We start from the raw sequence: 23079 nt of genomic DNA on the forward strand, positions 1-23079 counted from the left end.
ATTGAGATAGATAAACACTGGATGGTGTGACCGTAAAAAAATCCATGAGACTTGCTATCATCATTTTAGATATGCCTCTTCTCATTTTACATGATCTCCATGAAACTTGATAGCTTCATTGCTAGGAATTGAAGTGGTTGTCTAAGTGGCACTTTGATTTGACAAATTTTGAAAGAGCTTCTGCCTACATTTGCATTCTAGCTGGTTTGACTTGGACAGCTCTGGATATTGCTTAGTCAATTTATTTGTGATACAGTAATCACTTTCTGTGTCTGTCTGACCTTCCACAAACTCCTGACAATAACTTTTGTATTTATTGACCGATTTTAATCAAACTTTGTCAAGAAGTTCCATTGACAAAAGTTCACACTCAATTTAAAACTCAGGGTCAAAGGTTGATGTCATAAGGCTCAAAAGTCCAGGTTTAATTTTGTATTTTTTCACTTATGAATGTTTTGTTATGGCATGATGAACAAAATTGTTAAGAATTAAACCAGAAGTATATAGACCAAAGGTCAAGATCATAGGATAAGAGTTAAAGGGCAAAGTCAAGGTCTTATTTTGTAGATTTTCATTAATGAATATTTTGTTGTGACACTGAAGTTATGTTGCTTGAATTTTATCAAGGTATCAAAGACCAAATGTCAAGGTCACTGGATCAAAGGTCAAAGTCAAATTCTGTAGATTTTCAGATGAACATTGTGTAATGACATTATAAAGTAAAGTTGTAAAGAATTAAATAAGGAGTGTACTGACCGAAGGTCAAGGTTATGGGGTCAGCAGTCAAATTTTGTAGATTTTCACTAATGAATATTTTGTTGTGATACCTGTGAAGTAATGTTGCATGGATTTCTACAAGGGTCAACTGATCAAAGGTAAAAGGTTACTTGGTCCAAGTCCAAGGTCTTTAAAAAAAGATTTTTTTACTGATGGACAATTTATGACACGTTGAAGCAATATTGATAAGAATTAAACAAGGAGTCTACTGACCAAAAGTCAAGGTCAAGGTCAAATGTGTATGCATTTTTTCACAGATGAACATTTTGTTATACTGACAAAAGCATCAAACCACTCACCTCAGATCTTTCTGAAGTTATATACCCAATGCTCTAACCAGCTGAGCTATCACAGCCCCTCACTGGATTAAAGGTCCAGGTCATTTATGTCCAAAGTTCAAAGACCAAATGAATCTCTATGATACTGTCTCTTGATGGGGACATTATGAAATAAAACAAATCAAAACTAACAAATAAGATTGCATCAATATTTACATTTCTGTTAGCCCAGCAAATATAGAGGGGGAGGGAAACCAGTCGCATCTTGGTAAATGTAAAAACTATATTCTGCTTCCTTGTAATTTTGAAGTCCAAGTGTCAAACATCAACCTCATCTGTATGGGTAGATCAAAGATGTCTTGATGATTAAGAGGAATGTGTATTACAACCAGACGGGCCCTTGCTGCCCTGTTCGTGCTTTAGTCATAATCTACAAAGTGATTCTCGAGAAGGTTGTTTTATTGCAATTTGCTAGGTGATTCTTGGGAAGTGTAATCTGCCGATTCTTGAGAATAATTAAGGCTTTGAAATAAGTTAAATAAAATGTTGACAGACTGCAGTAAGATTGTGCCAGTTGAGCCAAAACAAAACACCAATAGTTTCGGTTTATTTTTTATTATTTTTATTTTTCCCATGATTGATTCGTCTACAGTGAATTCTTTCTCAACATGATCCTTGCATCAGTAATTATAAGTAATACAACATGCATCATGTTCCACTTGACTGTTAGAAACACAAAACATATTACGTCAAATCACTTAATAAATGATAACATTCATAAAAGTATGGATGTCCTCCAGTCAAATACAAGTAGCACTTGATGAACTATACAACGACAATAAAATATGACCATTTCCATATTTTCATAACTGAAAACTTAAAGCTCTTTAAGATTTCTGTTCTGTAAAAATGAAATTTGTGAATTGGAAATATACTGATGCAATATATGTAATTAATGGTGTATAATGTCTATACATATTAACAACAATATAAACCAAAAAACAAAGTTTAGTTGTCATATGACTGCCCCAAATACATACAGGTAATTGTGACAACTTGGTAAGTTTTCAATATTTTCTTAGACAAAACTAGAATCTGTATGATATCACTTATGTACACAGAACCATATAAATCAATTTTTTTTTTTTATATAAATTAGTTGATGGCCACTACAATATTTACAGTAAAAGTATAATTTTATAAATTTGAGGAATTTTTGATTGAATTTTTACAATTTTACTTTGTGTCTGAATTTGCAACACAACGTTTTACAAAAAGGATCAGATACTTTTAATATTTGTTGATTTAAAAAAAATCATTTATATCACCAAGATTGATATGCTCCATTTGAAAATAAAAATACTTTCGTTGCCATTAATTATAAACTTTGAAAACGGTTAACATTGAAAATAAAATATGTAAAAATCATGATTCATTTTTCTTAAAATCAATCTTTGTTTCTATGACGGTAACTTCCTTCAATCTTTGTTTCAATGTATCTATACTGATTACTTGCCATTTTCAATGTTAATGGTCGCTATACAGAGGGTCATTATACATGTGTAGTAAAATCTCACGGAGAATCTTAAAATCGGTTGTATACACACGCGGTTGTTAGAGCAGGTTTGACTGTATTATGTTTTTTAAAGCATTTTTTCAGCACTACATGTACATTATAAATGTAGGGAAATAATTGTGACATAATTTCACATTATGTTATGGAAAATGACATAATAAAATCATCACCCGAACGAAATCAGACAGGAAAAAACAAACCTCACACATACACATGTACAACATTGTCAAAAGCTTTAAAGACTTTAAATCTTATCCACAATCATGCACTCATTTTAACAATACAGAATATTACTTCAGAAATGACTGGTGAATTTCTTCCACAAGAAAATTTCATTAAATAAACACCTCAGGTTATGCTTGTCAAATTATTTGTTACAAAACAGAAGGTACTAGTAGTCCTAACTGCAAACTCAAATGTATGTTTCATATCATTTTCTTTCTTGATGTTCTTAAGAGAGTGTTATAGTGTATTAATTGTTAAAGAAAACTTTGAATACGTACCCAATAAATATCATTCTGTAATGAGTGTTATATCAGAGAAGATTTTTGATCAATTAATTAGGATTAAACTAATATTAGTAATAGCCAGAAATTTATTTTATATATTTAATATAGAGGTATGATAATATTAGTGACTACAGAAATAAATGATGAACAAATACTTGAGTGAAAAATATTGCCTATATCATGTACTCACACAACACCAACACGAGTGGTCTGAATAACGTAACAAGCATGCAGGAGAAGAACTTCGGGATACTCTCTAGATAATACTCCCTACTGGGGTTACACAATACATAATCACATAATGCTTGGCTTTCATCAGGTACTTGTCAGAGTACCTTTATACACTGGCTAATCTAGATACAATTTGTTTATTAGACTACTTACTTTGGGTTAGAACCACACATACACAACATTCCCCCTACATATGTTAGAGCACCAACAACGTAAACATAACAACTACGACTATGTACATATCCAAAAACAACCATAGCTACCAATGTCATCAAGATTTTACAGTGTTATTAAATGGTTGACGTATATCCAAAACATGTACATATAAGGCAATACTTCCTACTGATGTACATGTCTAAACACATTTTTTCTTGGAAAATAAATTCTAATACGAGTGAAGATTTTTATCTCTGTGTAGTGTATAAGTTCTTCCTTTTGGAATATGTTGTATGAAATGCAAGCTAGGCCAAGGTGTAAGGAAGCAGACAGATGCTACAACATAGCAAACAATGTCAGCATATACACTGTTGATGTTGGAACCTGGAAACCGTTTCTATAATTATGACATCTGACAGTCAGAATAATATGTATTAAGCTAGAAAGAAGGAAGCACCTACTGTTTACATTTAAGTTACAGTGTTTATATGATTTGTTAGAGCATTAGTTTCACCACTCACTTCTGAAGTAACAATCTCCTACCAAAATAACAAAAAAACAATATCATACACTTTTTTTCATACTCTCAGAGTAAAATTTCATACACTTTTTCCATACAGCACTCAAACAATGTTGTACAATGTTGCATACTATTTTTCATACCAATTCTTCATACAATGTTCCATACATTATTTGCATACATAAAATGATAAATTAATTCTGGTTTTCTGTATCATAGTTCATCCTTGAGGTCATCCAGTTCAACATCACTCAGATCAATCTCGTCTTCCACATCCAACTGGAACAAAAGTTACACAAATAATTATACAATTTTTGTATGGTTATTCCAAACACACGTATAAATAGAGGATGTTCACTGTACCGTGATGATATGCGAGGAGGACTTAACCTGTAACTCAAGTTACTGTTGTATAATTTCGATTTTCGAACTTGTCTGAAATCTTGTCGATATATGGATGTACACAAAGTTTCATCAAAATTGGTTGATATTTACTCCAATTATTATTTTTTCAAGGTCCAATAATAATATCATTACAAAGGGCAATAACTCAATACTCAAGTTATCAAGGTTATTGTTGATGGACAAACGGACGTAGGGTCGGCATAAGCTCAACTTGTACCTTGGTTCTTTGGTGAGATAATAACTATACAGTACTGTGACCCATTCATGTTTAAGGGTATATGGTATCTAAAAGTGACTGGCCCTTATATTCAAATGAGGTCCACTCTAACAACGTAACAGGCTATTATGCTATGTAATTTCATTGAAAGACAATTCCAAGTTAAATGTTCTATATTGCTGAAGTAAAACATTTTTGTAAGGGAGATAATTTTGACATATTGCAGTGGTGTGATTGCACAACATTACACAATGGGTGGTGTTGTTGCTAGCCATTGGGTTATTATCAGACATTGGGTTATTGCAAAGACAACTACTGTATACAATTCTCATGAATTTAAGAAGAGATAATATTGTCTTCGTTTATAAGGAAATGGTCTGTATAGCATCTTTCATTTTTGATATAGACTTACCACTCCGTCCTTTCCATCCCAGGGTTCCAGAGTCTGTACCTTGGGTAGTTCACTATCTTTCATCAACACAGAAGATCCCTTACCATATGACAGGTCCCTGATAAACAGAGGATTACAGTATAGAATTGAATCAATGCTAAAGATAGCTGACAATTTTTTTTATTATTTCATTTTTTGTTGTTTTCAATTTTTTGTTAACTAGTTTATGATTTCAAATACATGTATATCATTTTGAAGATTATATCTTAGTACCATTTCAAAATATTGTTTTAAGTCGGGCTAACCAACATACAGTTAAGTTTGCTACATAATACGTGACATTTTTTTTTTGCTATTTTCAAGGTTAGATTGAAATAAAGAAAATCAAGAAAAAGAATGGTCCATTGATAATAATACGTACATCAGTTTTATTTCTAATATTTGGTAAAACTTCGAACCATCAAAAAACTCAACTTGTACTGTATATGTATTGATAATATACAACTAAGTGTGTTGAAAGTTGACACAGTAAATTGTAATAAACTGTGTATTTAACAAGTGATTACAGAGCAGACTTACCTCAGGTATTCGTTGATACCACTCTCACTAAATGGTCCTTTCAGGAGTACATACAGTTTCTTCCTGGAGTTGAGAGCTGCCATGGCCTTAAAAAGAAACCAAACAATATTATCTTGATGGTCATCAACCACAGAACTGTACATGATAAATTGTTGAGATTGATAACAGGAAATATCTTCAAACAAGAGGCTACATGCTGTCGTAAATTGACATCTGATAAGAAAGACATTAGGCTATAGAGAATGATAACTTTTATATTCACAACACTTGCAGTAAAATCCCATTAAGAATCTGTTTGCCATGACGGTAGTTTTGGTCAACAGTGGGTAACTACATATTTTCATCATGCTAATTACATAATTTCACCAATATTTCGCAGCACATGTATATTCAATGAAAAACCTTATTGCTGTTTACTCACTGGGTAGCCAAATCCTCCAATACCAAGGGCCGACTCAAGCTCTGGCTGAGCTGCAGCCTCAGACCAAACCCATCTGTAACACAAGATTTCATTGTTTCATTCAAGTGATGTTCCTCAACTGTACTTATAATAAAGAATGTAATGAATATTGACCTGGTTCCATTTAAAGAAGTCCTTTCATCGTTTTCATCTTGGATCTTGGATTAACTTTCACTCTATTTCTGATAACTATCATTGTAGTTTGTCATTTTGATTTCTTTGCACACATTATTTTAGGTAAGGACAGTATTCTCTGTGCCTCCCCTCCTCCCCACCCACAACATTCCTCCCTAATATGCCTTCCAGCATTTGTCAACATGATATAGTACACAACTTGATACATTATTTCAGGAACTTATGATTGTGCTTCAACCTGATTGTTATCTGGTGTTTGCACTGTTAGTAAGAGAAGAAATAACTTCAGAATGCTTCGTGGGAATTCATCCTACAGTCCTGTTTCATCTTTACTACGAGTTTCCTCTTTAGCCATTTTTAGTGCTATAATTACTACATAGAGAGTGTAGTGTGTTCTTACCCCCACTGGTTTTTCTTGTACTTTTCACCCATAGCTTTTAGGATGGCCAGGTATTTGTTCCTACAGTCTGCCTGGCAGTCGAGAATGTGTGGAAGGACGGCCACAACACAGATCTGCTGGTCCTGGCAATTCTGTGTCAGTACATCCTGGGAGGTCACCTAAACATCAAACAACATTGACTTCTGTAAACATCACCTAAACATCAAACATTGACTACTGTAAACATCACCTAAACATCAAACAACATTGACTACTGTAAACATCACCTAAACATCAAACAACATTGACTACTGTAAACATCACCTAAACATCAAACAACATTGACTACTATAAACATCAAACAACATTGACTACTGTAAACATCGCCTAAACATCAAACAACATTGACTACTGTAAACATCACCTAAACATCAAACAACATTGACTACTGTAAACATCACCTAAACATCAAACAACATTGACTACTGTAAACATCACCTAAACATCAAACAACATTGACTACTATAAACATCAAACAACATTGACTACTGTAAACATCGCCTAAACATCAAACAACATTGACTACTGTAAACATCACCTAAACATCAAACATTGACTACTGTAAACATCACCTAAACATCAAACAACATTGACTAATGTAAACATCACCTAAACATCAAACATTGACTACTGTAAACATCACCTAAACATCAAACATTGACTATTGTAAACATCACCTAAACATCAAACAACATTGACTACTGTAAACATCATCTAAACATCAAACATTGACTACTGTAAACATCACCTAAACATCAAACACCAATGACTACTGTAAACATCACCTAAACATCAAACAACATTGTCTACTGTAAACATCACCTAAACATCAAACATTGACTACTGTAAACATCACCTAAACATCAAACATTGACTACTGTAAACATCACCTAAACATCAAACACCAATGACTACTGTAAACATCACCTAAACATCAAACAACATTGTCTACTGTAAACATCACCTAAACATCAAACAACATTGACTACTGTAAACATCACCTAAACATCAAACAACATTGACTACTGTAAACATCACCTAAACATCAAACATTGACTACTGTAAACATCACCTAAACATCACACAACATTGACTACTGTAAACATCACCTAAACATCACACAACTTGACTACTGTAAACATCACCTAAACATCAAACAACATTGTCTACTGTAAACATCACCTAAACATCAAACATCAATGACTACTGTAAACATCACCTAAACATCAAACAACATTGTCTACTGTAAACATCACCTAAATATCAAACAACATTGACTACTGTAAACATCACCTAAACATCAAACATTGACTACTGTAAACATCACCTAAACATCAAACAACATTGTCTACTGTAAACATCACCTAAACATCAAACAACATTGACTGCTGTAAACATCACATAAACATCAAACAATGACTACTGTAAACATCACCTAAACATCATTGACTGCTGTAAACATCACCTAAACATCAAACAACATTGACTACTGTAAACATCACCTAAACATCAAACAACGTTGACTATTGTAAACATCACCTAAACATCAAACATTGACTACTGTAAACATCGCCTAAACATCAAACAACATTGACTACTGTAAACATCAATTACCATCCAATGTCAACTGATCAAAACTTAATCTAAACATCAAACAATGACAACCACTTAACACATCACCTTAACATCAAACAATGCAACAATGTAAATGTCACCTAAACATCAATCGCCAATTTCTTAAAATTCATCTAAACATCAAGCAATGTTAACTACTGTAAATCTCACCTAAGTATGACAACTATAAATGTTACCTAAACAACAAACAACAGACTGCAGCAAACATCATCATAACATCAAACAAAATCAGGGATTATTTAAGGTTACCAAATAGATTGGTCATTTTCAAGAAAAAGAACTATCTGTAATATAATGTATGGGCCATTTTGAAATTTAAAGGATTTTCCTGAACTATGTGGGTCATTCAGGACGATTGTGGGCCAATGGTCCCATGGCCCCCTTTAAAATTGAACGCTGTAAATGTCATTCAGTGAGTTTTGCACCTGAATCATTCCACTAAATTATGATTGTTCTAATAGGTGTTTCTGTGTATTGTTTTCTATGACAAGTATTGTTGCAGCCCAAGATGTGTTGATCTGGTTTTATTAGCTCACCTGCCCGAAGGGCAAGTGAGCTTATGCCGTGGCGCGGCGTCCGTCGTCCGTCCGTCGTCCGTCCGTCCGGCCGTCCGGCGTCAACTTTCCATTCAAGCAACTTCTTCTCAATAACCAAAAGGCCTAGAGACCTAATATTGGGCCTGTAGCATGCTGGGGTGAAGGGCTACCAAGTTTGTTCAAATGAATAACGTTGACCTTCATTCAAGGTCACAGGGGTCAAAAAGGCTAAAATCTTTAAACAACTTCTTCTCAATAACCAAGAGTCCCAGGGAGTTGATATTGGGTCTGTAGCATGCTGGGGTAAAGGGCTACCAAGTTTGTTCAAATGAATGACCTTGACTTTCATTCAAGGTCACAGGGGTCAAATATGCTAAAAAAAAATTAGACGACTTCTTCTAAATAGCCAAAAGACCCAGGGACTTGATATTGGGTCTGTAGCATGCTGGGGTAAAGGGCTCCCAAGTTTGTTCAAATGAATGACCTTGACTTTCATTCAAGGTCACAGGAGTCAAAAAGGCTAAAATCTTTAAACGACTTCTTCTCAATAACCAAGAGTCCCAGGGAGTTGATATTGGGTCTGTAGCATGCTGGGGTAAAGGGCTACCAATTTTGTTCAAATGAATGACCTTGACCTTCATTCAAGGTCACAGGGGTCAAAAAGGCTAAAATCTTTAAACAACTTCTTCTCAATAACCAACAGTCCCAGGGAGTTGATATTGGGTCTGTAGCATGCTGGGATGAAGGGCTACCTAGTTTGTTCAAATGAATGGCCTTGACCTTCATTCAAGGTCACAGGGGCCAAAAAGGCTAAAATCTTTAAACGACTTCTTCTCGATAACCAACAGTCCCAGAGACCTAATATTTGGCCTGTAGCATGCTGGGGTAAAGGGCTACCAAGTTTGTTCAAATGAATGACCTTGACTTTCATTCAAGGTCACAGGAGTCAAAAAGGCTAAAATCTTTAAACGACTTCTTCTCAATAACCAAGAGTCCCAGAGACCTAATATTTGGCCTGTAGCATGCTGGGGTGAAGGGCTACCAAGTTTGTTCAAATGAATGACCTTGACTTTCATTCAAGGTCACAGGAGTCAAAAAGGCTAAAATCTTTAAACGACTTCTTCTCAATAACCAAGAGTCCCAGGGAGTTGATATTGGGTCTGTAGCATGCTGGGGTAAAGGGCTACCAAGTTTGTTCAAATGAATGACCTTGACCTTCATTCAAGGTCACAGGGGTCAAAAAGGCTAAAATCTTTAAACAACTTCTTCTCAATAACCAAGAGTCCCAGGGAGTTGATATTGGGTCTGTAGCATGCTGGGATGAAGGGCTACCTAGTTTGTTCAAATGAATGGCCTTGACCTTCATTCAAGGTCACAGGGGCCAAAAAGGCTAAAATCTTTAAACGACTTCTTCTCAATAACCAACAGTCCCAGAGACCTAATATTTGGCCTGTAGCATGCTGGGGTGAAGGGCTACCAAGTTTGTTCAAATGAATGATCTTGACTTTCATTCAAGGTCACAGGGGTCAAAAGGCTAAAATCTTTAAACGACTTCTTCTCAATAACCAAGAGCCCCAGGGAGTTGATATTGGGACTGTAGCATGCTGCGGTAAAGGGCTACCAAGTTTGTTCAAATGAATGACCTTGACTCACATTCAAGGTCACGTCGATCAAGTATGCTTAAATCTTTAAATGATTTTTAGTGAAAAGCCAAAGTGCAGAGAGACATTATATTGGTCCTGTAGCATGCTTTCAAATAACTGCAGGATCCATATATGAAAAGATCACTGCATTGCAGGTGAGCGATTTGGGCCCATTGGAACATCGCCTAAACATCAAACATTGACTACTGTAAACATCACCTAAACATCACACAACATTGACTACTGTAAACATCACCTAAACATCAAACAACATTGACTACTATAAACATCACCTAAACATCAAACAACATTGACTACTGTAAACATCACCTAAACATCAAACAACATTGACTACTGTAAACATCACCTAAACATCAAACAACATTGACTACTATAAACATCAAACAACATTGACTACTGTAAACATCACCTAAACATCAAACAACATTGACTACTGTAAACATCACCTAAACATCAAACAACATTGACTACTGTAAACATCGCCTAAACATCAAACATTGACTACTGTAAACATCACCTAAACATCACACAACATTGACTACTGTAAACATCACCTAAACATCAAACAACATTGACTACTATAAACATCACCTAAACATCAAACAACATTGACTACTGTAAACATCACCTAAACATCAAACAACATTGACTACTGTAAACATCACCTAAACATCAAACATTGACTACTTTAAACATCACCTAAACATCAAACAACATTGACTACTATAAACATCAAACAACATTGTCTACTGTAAACATCACCTAAACATCAAACAACATTGACTACTATAAACATCACCTAAACATCACACAACATTGACTACTGTAAACATCACCTAAACATCAAACAACATTGACTACTGTAAACATCACCTAAACATCAAACATTGACTACTGTAAACATCACCTAAACATCAATGACTACTGTAAACATCACCTAAACATCAAACAACATTGACTACTATAAACATCACCTAAATATCAAACAACATTGACTACTGTAAACATCACCTAAACATCAAACATTGACTACTGTAAACATCACCTAAACATCACACAACATTGACTACTGTAAACATCACCTAAACATCAAACAACATTGACTACTGTAAACATCACCTAAACATCAAACAACATTGACTACTGTAAACATCACCTAAACATCAAACATTGACTACTGTAAACATCACCTAAACATCAAACAACATTGACTACTGTAAACATCACCTAAACATCACACAACATTGACTACTGTAAACATCACCTAAACATCAAACAACATTGACTACTGTAAACATCACCTAAACATCAAACAACATTGTCTACTGTAAACATCACCTAAACATCAAACAACATTGACTACTGTAAACATCACCTAAACAACATACTAAACAACATTGACTACTGTAAACATCACCTAACATCAACAACATTGACTACTGTAACATCACCTAAACATCAAACAACATTGACTACTGTAAACATCACCTAAACATCAAACAACATTGACTACTGTAAACATCACCTAAACATCAAACAACATTGACTACTGTAAACATCACCTAAACATCAAACAACATTGACTACTGTAAACATCACCTAAACATCAAACAACATTGACTACTGTAAACATCACCTAAACATCAAACAACATTGACTACTGTAAACATCACCTAAACATCAAACAACATTGACTGCTGTAAACATCACCTAAACATCAAACATTGACTACTGTAAACATCACCTAAACATCAAACAATGACTACTGTAAACATCACCTAAACATCAAACATTGACTACTGTAAACATCACCTAAACATCACACAACATTGACTACTGTAAACATCACCTAAACATCAAACAACAATGACTGCTGTAAACATCACCTAAACATCAAACAACATTGACTACTGTAAACATCACCTAAACATCAAACAACGTTGACTATTGTAAACATCACCTAAACATCAAACATTGACTACTGTAAACATCACCTAAACATCAAACAACATTGACTACTGTAAACATCAATTACCATCCAATGTCAACTGATCAAAACTTAATCTAAACATCAAACAATGACAACCACTTAACACATCACCTTAACATCAAACAATGCAACAATGTAAATGTCACCTAAACATCAATCGCCAATTTCTTAAAATTCATCTAAACATCAAGCAATGTTAACTACTGTAAATCTCACCTAAGTATGACAACTATAAATGTTACCTAAACAACAAACAACAGACTGCAGCAAACATCATCATAACATCAAACAAAATCAGGGATTATTTAAGGTTACCAAATAGATTGGTCATTTTCAAGAAAAAGAACTATCTGTAATATAATGTATGGGCCATTTTGAAATTTAAAGGATTTTCCTGAACTATGTGGGTCATTCAGGACGATTGTGGGCCAATGGTCCCATGGCCCCCTTTAAAATTGAACGCTGTAAATGTCATTCAGTGAGTTTTGCACCTGAATCATTCCACTAAATTATGATTGTTCTAATAGGTGTTTCTGTGTATTGTTTTCTATGACAAGTATTGTTGCAGCCCAAGATGTGTTAATCTGGTTTTATCTGGTTAGTCATGTTTTACAATACTTCCATCATTTTTATTTCATTGACAGATTTTACAGCTGATCCTGACACAAATAATTTGTGTCCCACCAAACCATGTTTCTCTCCTGACAGTTACATTGTTAACATGCATACTGGGTATTGCTAAAGCAATAGATGTCCCCTACTGACTCCAACTAAAAATATTAACAGTGACCTTGACATTGACCAAAAAAACTGGCTCCAAGTAAAAATAGTAAGTGACCTTGACATTGACCCAAAAACCCTGAAACTCAAACTTTCCAAGATATTATGGTCATTTATCAGTGTGTGAAGTTAGATCAAAATCTCTCAAGGAATAAATCTGCGAGAGCACTGAAAAACTTTGGCATTACGTAGAGGTTAGACAGAGAATAAACCATAGTCCCCTCAGTTTTATCTGTAGGGGACAAAAAACAATTCTATCTGTATCAATGTATGGATAAATATTTGAATATGTGAATGACATAAATATACCTGGTAGGCTTCTGGGGGTGGAATATTTGCAGCGACTTTGTCTGTGGCCCATGCAACAATATCTGAGGCGGTTCGACCTCCATCATATTCTGCAGCCTCGCCATCCTTTTTCCCTGCAGGGGAACATTTTAATGGTAGGGTAGCCACGAACCTATAATTACAAGAACAAACAGTTCAACAACAGGAAAACAATTGAGGAGTTTACAATCTAAGGGCCTTATTTACAATAAATTGTTCCTTCCATCATCACCATTAAGGATCCTATCTCTGTAATCTGACCATTTAATGTCTTAACTCTGAAATCTGACCTTTTATGATCTTAACTCTGAAATCTCATCTTTTATGATCCTAACTCTTTAATCTTGACCATTAAAGGTCTTTACTCTGAAATCTGGCCATTAAAGGGCTTTACTCTTTAATCTTGACCATTAAAGGTCTTTACTCTGTAATCTGACCATTAAAGATCCTACTCTGTAATTTGACCATGACCATGAAAGATCTTTAATCTGTCCATTAAAGATCCTTCCTCTGTAATCTGACCATTAAATGTCTTTACTCAGTAATCTGACCATTAAAGATCCTTACTCTGTAATCTGACCATTAAAGGTCTTTACTCTGTAATCTGGCCATTAAAGGGCTTTACTCTGAAATCTGACCATTAAAGATCCTTACTCTGTAATCTGACCATTAAAGATCCTTACTCTGTAATCTGACCATTAAAGATTCTTACTCTGTAATCTGATCATTAAAGATTTTTTACTCTGTACTGTGACCATTAAAGATCCTTACTCCATAATTTGACTACTAAAGATTCTAACTCTGTAAGGATTCTTACTCTGTAATCTGACCCTTAAAGATCCTTACTCTGTAATCTGACCATTAAAGATCCTTACTCTGTAATCTGACCATTAAAGGTCTTTACTCTGTAATCTGGCCATTAAAGGGCTTTACTCTGTAATCTGACCATTAAAGGGCTTTACTCTGAAATCTGACCATTAAAGATCCTTACTCTGTAATCTGACCATTAAAGATCCTTACTCTGTAATCTGACCATTAAAGGGCTTTACTCTGAAATCTGACCATTAAAGATCCTTACACTGTAATCTGACCATTAAAGGTCTTTACTCTGTAATCTGGCCATTAAAGGTCTTTACTCTGAAATCTGACCATTAAAGATCCTTACTCTGTAATCTGACCATTAAAGATTCTTACTCTGTAATCTGATCATTAAAGATTTTTTACTCTGTACTGTGACCATTAAAGATCCTTACTCTGTAATCTGACCATTAAAGATCCTTACTCTGTAATCTGACCATTAAAGATTCTTACTCTGTAATCTGATCATTAAAGATTTTTTACTCTGTACTGTGACCATTAAAGATCCTTACTCCATAATTTGACTACTAAAGATTCTAACTCTGTAAGGATCCTTACTCTGTAATCTGACCCTTAAAGATCCTTACTCTGTAATCTGACCATTAAAGGTCTTTACTCTGTAATCTGGCCATTAAAGGGATTTACTCTGTAATCTGGGCATTAAAGGGCTTACTCTGAAATCTGACCATTAAAGATCCTTACTCTGTAATCTGACCATTAAAGGTTTTTACTCTGAAATCTGACCATTAAAGATCCTTATTCTGTAATCTGACCATTAAAGATCCTTACTCTGTAATCTGGCCATTAAAGATCCTTACTCTGTAATCTGACCATTAAAGATCCTTACTCTGTAATCTGGCCATTAAATGTCTTTATTACTCTGTAATCTGACCATTAAAGATTCTTACTCTGTAATCTGATCATTAAATATTCTTACTCTGTAATCTGACCATTAAGGATTCTTACTCTGTAATCTGACCATTAAAGATCCTTACTCTGGAATCTTAATATTAAAGATCTTTACTCTGTAATCTGACCATTAAAGGTCTTTACTATGTAATCTGACCATTAAAGGTCTTTACTCTGAAATCTGACCATTAAAGATCCTTATTCTGTAATCTGACCATTAAAGATCCTTACTCTGTAATCTGGCCATTAAAGATCCTTACTCTGTAATCTGACCATTAAAGATCCTTACTCTGTAATCTGGCCATTAAATGTCTTTACTCTGTAATCTGACCATTAAAGATTCTTACTCTGTAATCTGATCATTAAAGATTCTTACTCTGTAATCTGACCATTAAGGATTCTTACTCTGTAATCTGACCATTAAAGATCTTTACTCTGGAATCTTAATATTAAAGATCTTTACTCTGTAATCTGACCATTAAAGATCCTTACTCTGTAATCTGGCCATTAAAGGGCTTTACTCTCTAATCTGACCATTAAAGATCCTTACTCTGAAATCTGACCATTAAAGATCCTTACTCTGTAATCTGACCATTAAAGATTCTTACTCTGTAATCTGATCATTAAAGATTTTTTACTCTGTACTGTGACCTTTAAAGATCCTTACTCCATAATTTGACTACTAAAGATTCTAACTCTGTAAGGATCCTTACTCTGTAATCTGACCACTAAAGATCCTTACTAATGAATCTGACCATTAAAGATCCTTACTCATGAATCTGACCATTAAAGATCCTTACTCTGGAATCTTAATATTAAAGATCTTTACTCTGTAATCTGATCATTAAAGATCCTTACTCATGAATCTGACCATTAAAGGGCTTTACTCTGTAATCTGGCCATTAAAGGTCTTTACTCTGAAATCTGACCATTAAAGATCCTTACTCTGTAATCTGACCATTAAAGATCCTTACTCTGTAATCTGATCATTAAAGATCCTTACTCTGTAATCTGATCATTAAAGGTCCTTAATCTGTAATCTGATCATTAAAGATTTTTTACTCTGTACTGTGACCATTAAAGAGCCTTACTCCATAATTTGACTACTAAAGATTCTAACTCTGTAAGGATCCTTACTCTGTAATCTGACCACTAAAGATCCTTACTCATGAATCTGACCATTAAAGATCCTTACTCTGTAATCTGACCATTAAAGGTCTTTACTCTGTAATCTGATCATTAAAGATCCTTACTCTGTAATTTGACCATGACCATGAAAGATCTTTAATCTGTAATCTGACCATTAAAGATCTTTACTCTGTAATCTGATCATTAAAGGTCCTTAATCTGTAATCCTGACTTGGTAATCTGATATCAAGGATCCTTACCCCATATCTGCTAGCATACACAGTATGTACAGTAGCATCGACAGCTCCAAATTTGACCTTGCCCTTCATCTGGGAAGCAGCCGACTGCCAATGTGGCGCAAGATTCTTACAGTGACCGCACCAGGGTGCGAAAAACTCCACTAGCCACAAATCTTCACTGTCAAGCACCAATTCCTGGAAGTTTCCATCGGTTAGCTCGATCACATCCTTTGGATCTCCAGACTGAAATCATATCATCATGTGTTATACAGTGGAACTTCGTTAACTCGAAGTCGACGGGACCACGAAAAAACTTCGAGTTATCCGAGTTCGAGTTAACGAAGTTCCACTGTATATATATTAAGACTTTTCCTAAATTCAGAATTAGATAGGACATGCTATTTCACCAGGAGAATCGTTTTCCTTCTAACTTTTTAATCCTGCCGAAAAGAAAGAAAATAAACCTCTGACTTACCTTTGACCCACCACTACTACCACCGCCACTTCTGCCTCCTCGCCCACTCATACGATCATTCACCATGGCCTTGGCCTTAGACATTGCTGTATCGACAATGGCGTTAGCTGTTCGCCCACCTTGGTAGTCCTCTGGCTTGTTTTTATTACCCCCAAATACCTTAATTGTGGGGAATCCCTGAACACCATACTTCTGTCCCAGCTGTCCGTGGGCATCAGCATCCACAGCGGCGACCTTTACTATACCCTGTGTAAATTTAATAGAACATTTCCAGTGGTGGCATTCAAACAGACCTTTGAGATGTGACAGTAATTAGAGAGGTTAAGCTTCCCTACATATATATGTGCAGAATAGGAATTCCTAGAATTTTGTGTGCATGATGTCATTGATTCATGTGGTTTTGCATCTGCTATACGTTTCAAAAACTTGTAGCGTGGTGGTTACAAATAAGTCCAAACATGTAGACGATAGTGTTTGAATGACAGATTTTCGCAGTGAAATTTACTGTAAATTAATGTTTTTGAACATCAGTATTTTCTGACAAGATTGTGTCTTTTTTTGTTTAGTTACAAAAGGTTGAGCAATCAAGTGTTTAAAAAAGCCGCTTAAAACAAACCTTCATATATATACGATGTGTATATTGTAACATCATTTTATAACGTTCCAAATAATGTCAATGTGTATATATATACAGTGTAGCCTACACACATTTACACATAAGGTTGCTTAACCTCTCTAATATAATAGTGTTAGCATCAGGAAAGTAATGCTTCATATGTAAATTGGGGAAAAAGGGCATGAATCTGCTTACTTTTGATTATGAAGCGAAGAACGGGAATTGGCTGCAGTCTCATGAAAATTTGGGAACTTAAGGGAAAATTCATCAATTAAATTGAATAATTCTATTTTCCATAGGAAAGTATTACAAAGTTTATCCTTTTTGATACTAGTCCCACTAACCTGTTTTGTCTATCCATGTGAAAAGGCCTAAATATCTTAACAATACCGCATTACCAAACCTTAGTACAAACACATCTTAGAGGAGGTAAAGATCTTTAGGTAGAAACATGCTTCTGCTATAACTGACAAAGAGGTCGATGAAATACTTAATGAAAAACTAGAAAATGTCTATAAGACATAAATGCCTCCACTACCAATTGACAACCCCAAACCTCAACAGTTCTTGAGATCAGCTAGTTACATAGCATCGAGACAGGATGGGACGGGGCGAACATGGGTAACACTATATACCACCCCACCCATTTCATGGCAGGGCATAAAAAAATTGTTTACCTTTAGGGCCTTAGCAGCCTTTTTCCATTCTGGAGTGAGGGACTGACAATGTCCACACCTGTAAATACATCTACATTTTATTATCTAAATTAAGAGGTTCAAACACCAAGAACTTTTAATATTTTGAACTCATATACTGATATTTAAGATATATAGTTCATTCAGCCAATATTCTTTTGTCCTCCTGTCTCCTGTTTTGTATTAAAAAAAATTTACATTAAATTTTCTACACAAGCCCACAAAATTTCCTTTAGTGAAATCTCTTAATACTGTATTCCACCTGATAAGTGCGCTGTGCACTAACAAAAACACAAAAGAGGTGTGCTTCATAAAACCATGTATAAAGAAAGATTTGTGTGAATTTGGGTGGAGAAAATAACTTCTTTATCAGGCATATTAGTGATGTAAATTACAGTACCTATCCACCTTTCCTGAAAAAGGTGGGGTGCGCTTAAGTTAGAGAGGCAGGTGCTCTTATTGGGTCAAACAGGGAACAAGAGATTATTAGGGGTCAGATCAGGATGCATGGTCCTGTGACTGCATAGGAAGTTACAAATACCTGTTTCAGATGCATGCATTGAAGATTAAATTTTCATGACTTTGATGTATACGTACCACGGAGCATAGAACTCAATGAGCCACAAAGCATCGCTGTTCATCACTTCCTTGTCAAAGTTTGCTGGTGTCAACTGAACGACATCATCCCCTGCCGAGTACATGGCTGCCGCTGTTGACAACAGGCCAACCATGGCCAATGCTGAAAAGAAAAAAAAATATTAAGTAAAATCTTTTTAAAAAATCTCTTAAAAATATTCTTATGTTATTGTAATAGCTCTGCAATGCATCATTTTACAAGTAAAGTTTTCTTTAGTTAAAGAAGCCTAATATCTCAACCCAGAAAATTTTTTTATGAATCAATATACAATGTAGCATGATTTCCAGAGCAGGCAAAAACCTAGGTCAGATGGCCCAAGGTAAGTAGATTTGGTCTGTTAGCAAGTGAATATTGTTGACAACTTGCTTAAATGGAAGGTACAAAATTTCTCACAGCTTTTACCTTTTCCTGTGAGTAATATAAGATACTACGAATTCAGATTAATTGGATCACTATGCTTCACCTTTGGGCCAATACTGGTGATCCCAATCTTGTCTGAAGGACACAGATATAGGTGTATCTGAAACAAATGGGTAAAAACCCAAACGTCTTCCCATAGACAGTGCCTTATTCCAAAAATATCTCACAAAATCAATGACTGTATCCTAGCATGATGGACAGCTGATCAACTGATCAGTAGGCATAGATGTGAGCATAGTACTGCAGTAGGCCTACACAGGCAAAATGTCTTCATGTCAATTCAGGTTAAGATTTTCAGGTCAAATTGACCTGAAAAGAGCAGATTAGTCAATTCATGTTAAGAAATGAACATTTTACCTGAATTCACATGAATATTTTTTCAGGTCAAATTGACATGAATTTCACCTGAATTCATATGATTTTTTTCAGGTCAAATTGACATGAATTTCACAGGAATTCATATGAAGATATTTTCATGTCAATTTGACCTGAAATTTTCTTCATGTGAAATTGACCTCATTTTCAGGTCTTTTTCAGGTTAATTTCAGGTCAATTTGAAATTGACATGAAGACATTTTGCCTGTGTAGATCTGTATATTTACAAACAGGGTCCTTGTGGACATGTAATGCATCTGAGGAAGAACTCCAGAAAAGAAAGAGGTCTTGAAGGTCTCGGTAGTTGTGTTATTGACAAGGTCTTGAAGGTCTCGGTAGTTGTGTTATTGACAAGGTCTTGAAGGTCTCGGTAGTTGTGTTATTGACAAGGTCTTGAAGGTCTCGGTAGTTGTGTTATTGACAAGGTCTTGAAGGTCTCGGTAGTTGTGTTATTGACAAGGTCTTGAAGGTCTCGGTAGTTGTGTTATTGACAAGGTCTTGAAGGTCTCGGTAGTTGTGTTATTGACAAGGTCTTGAAGGTCTCGGTAGTTGTGTTATTGACAAGGTCTTGAAGGTCTCGGTAGTTGTGTTATTGACAAGGTCTTGAAGGTCTCGGTAGTTGTGTTATTGACAAGGTCTTGAAGGTCTCGGTAGTTGTGTTATTGACAAGGTCTTGAAGGTCTCAGTAGTTGTGTTATTGACAGTCTTCATGTCAAGTATACATAGGTTCCAGGCGATGATGGTGCATGGGAAGAAATAGTATTTGTAATATTCTTCCGTTGTGCATGTGGAACCTTAAATCTCCTATTGTGGTTGAAATAAAGGAATGCATTTCGATGGTATTTTTATAGGACAACCTGCTGAAATCTTTCAGGCAGATTTTTCATTGTTCCCTTTCTGATATTATAAAGTTCTATGAGGGAAAGACGGTAATGTATCCTCAACCACTTTGAAGAATAGGAAGAACTGAATAGGGTAAGATGAAGCATTGCCTGCGCTCTGATAGTGGAGTCAGGCCCAGGTCCCTTAGCATATTTCCTACGCAGTCCACATCTGGTCTTGTATATAAACAGAGCAACCCGCTTATTTGCATAGCCCTTTTTCCATGACAAAATATGCAAATAACCGGAGTATTCGTATAGGCGGAGTTGGGTTTTGGCCCCTCTTATACACATTTAGATCGTCAGGTAGGTACTCAAAATGGGCGCTATATGATTGTTTACGTTATTTGCATTAAAAATATATTTAAAAAAAAAACATTATTTAAAATATAAGAGTAAATACGAAATACATGGGTTGTTATTCTTTGTAAATGTACAAATAAAAATATTTGCATACACTTCATTGTTTACTACTTGTCACTCTGGGTCCGATATCGGTCATACACGCGTGGGTTGGCACTACGATGTACAATGTCATCGTTTCAATTAACATTCATTATCGCCTCGAGATGCGTTGTGTTCCTGCTATGAGTATATTAGTTGTTTGATCATAGATGATAAACTGCTGAAGCAATAGACTGTCTTAAATGACCCTGATGTGTATTGTTGTTTGGGTTTGTCTGATAGTGGAGTCAGGCCCAGGTCCCTTAGCATATTTCCTACGCAGTCCACATCTGGTCTTGTAATTATACATGTATATGAAATCACCAGTTATAAAGTGTGCAACCTTACACAGGATGCTCTCTAGGCTAGCTATGTTGTATTGGCAGTATGAATCTCATACAACATACTCCAAGACTGACCTAACAAGGCAGAGGTAGGGTGACATTTGACAATTATGTCGGCAGTGTTTGAGTTGCGGATTATGAAACCGGGGGAACAGTCGGCCTTTTTAACAGTTTTTGAAATGCGCGACGACTACTCACAGGGGCATGTCATCTTATATTAAGAAATAGTCAGAAATGTCCATATATAAAGAAATATAGGTATTTCTGGCTATCTTTTAATATAAGACGAGACATGCCCCTGTGGTCCACCTTAGTGGTTCAGTAATGACAATGTATGGGCACTCACTGGTTTGCTGGATTATCTGACAACTGAGAAAGTAGAAATGAGGCTATTTGCTGTCAATATGAAGGACTGTACATTTCTTAGCATTGAACTCCATGCCCCAGTCACTTGCCCAACATTCAATGTTGTTGAGATCGTGCTGTAGTTGGCACGTATTATCTCGGTAGATCACAGGGGCATTTCTTAATATAAAGGTATCTCTGGCTATTTCTAATACAAGACTAGGCATGCCCCCGTGGGTATATCGAACCCACTTTCTCCAACAGATCGATGCTAATATAATCGTCATTTCTGACGGAATTAGCAAATCATGAAGAAGCATTCACCAGCCAGAAGACCTTAAGCTTGTAGGTCCTACTGGCACTAGGCCTAGTACTGTACGTATATTCACTCAGAAGGCCAAGCGTACATGAGTAAGGCAATGCAAGTGGAATATACAATTGTAAAATGACAATTTTTGGTAAAAGAGTAATTCGGATACCAATCAAAACACGTCTACTACATTTTTATCTACAATCGGATGACAGCTCTCTCAACCTGTTCCAGTTTCGTTTTATCGGCTAAAGTAGCGTTCAGGCCAAAACCACACGACACAAAGTATTATCCTACACTTTTGGCATATAATCACTTACCAAACACTTGCATGCTGACTTCGTCTTTTTTCTACTGCAAAATTCTTTTCTATTCAGTTTGCGAGTCGGTCTTGTTGTGTTGCCGGTGTACTTTCTCCACGTTTGTGCTGACCCGAACAGCAAAGCGTGGCTCATTTTCATTGGTCCAAAGTTTCTATTACGTGTTCATCTCCACGATCTCGGGGGTTTTCCTACGGGAGATAACTCTTACATTTATTTTTCTGGTAAGGTGCATCAGTACCGAGTAAGATTTGAAAAATAATCAAACGGTTTGTAATCAATGATGAACCCCTCCACAAATGTTTTTAGATGTGTTCTATTTCTCAAGGGATAGTTACAGAAACATTGAAAACAGACATTTCAATATAAAATATTTCAATTAAATTATAAGATCTAGATCTACGAAATTCGAGAGCTTATCTAAAGTGTTTTTTTTTTTTTTTGGCGGGGGGGGGGGGGGGGGGGGGGGGGGGGGGCA

The 23079-nt window shown here is 35.5% G+C and overlaps 1 protein-coding gene across 1 annotated transcript; it reads right to left on the minus strand.

Annotated features, from left to right (window-relative positions):
* Positions 1 to 1654: 1654 nt before the first annotated feature.
* Positions 1655 to 22742, minus strand: LOC117316893 (protein disulfide-isomerase A6-like). The gene is given in 12 exon segments (XM_033871676.1): positions 1655 to 4326; positions 5082 to 5178; positions 5640 to 5725; positions 6061 to 6133; positions 6635 to 6792; positions 13588 to 13707; positions 13709 to 13738; positions 16761 to 16982; positions 17215 to 17460; positions 18508 to 18565; positions 19123 to 19264; positions 22602 to 22742. Coding segments are annotated over 12 exon segments (1311 nt in total). The 5' UTR covers positions 22615 to 22742; the 3' UTR covers positions 1655 to 4260.
* Between the last annotated feature and the right edge of the window lie 337 nt (positions 22743 to 23079).

This window comes from Pecten maximus, chromosome 18, assembly GCF_902652985.1.
Source record: "Pecten maximus chromosome 18, xPecMax1.1, whole genome shotgun sequence".
NCBI classification, from domain to species: Eukaryota; Metazoa; Mollusca; class Bivalvia; order Pectinida; family Pectinidae; genus Pecten; species Pecten maximus.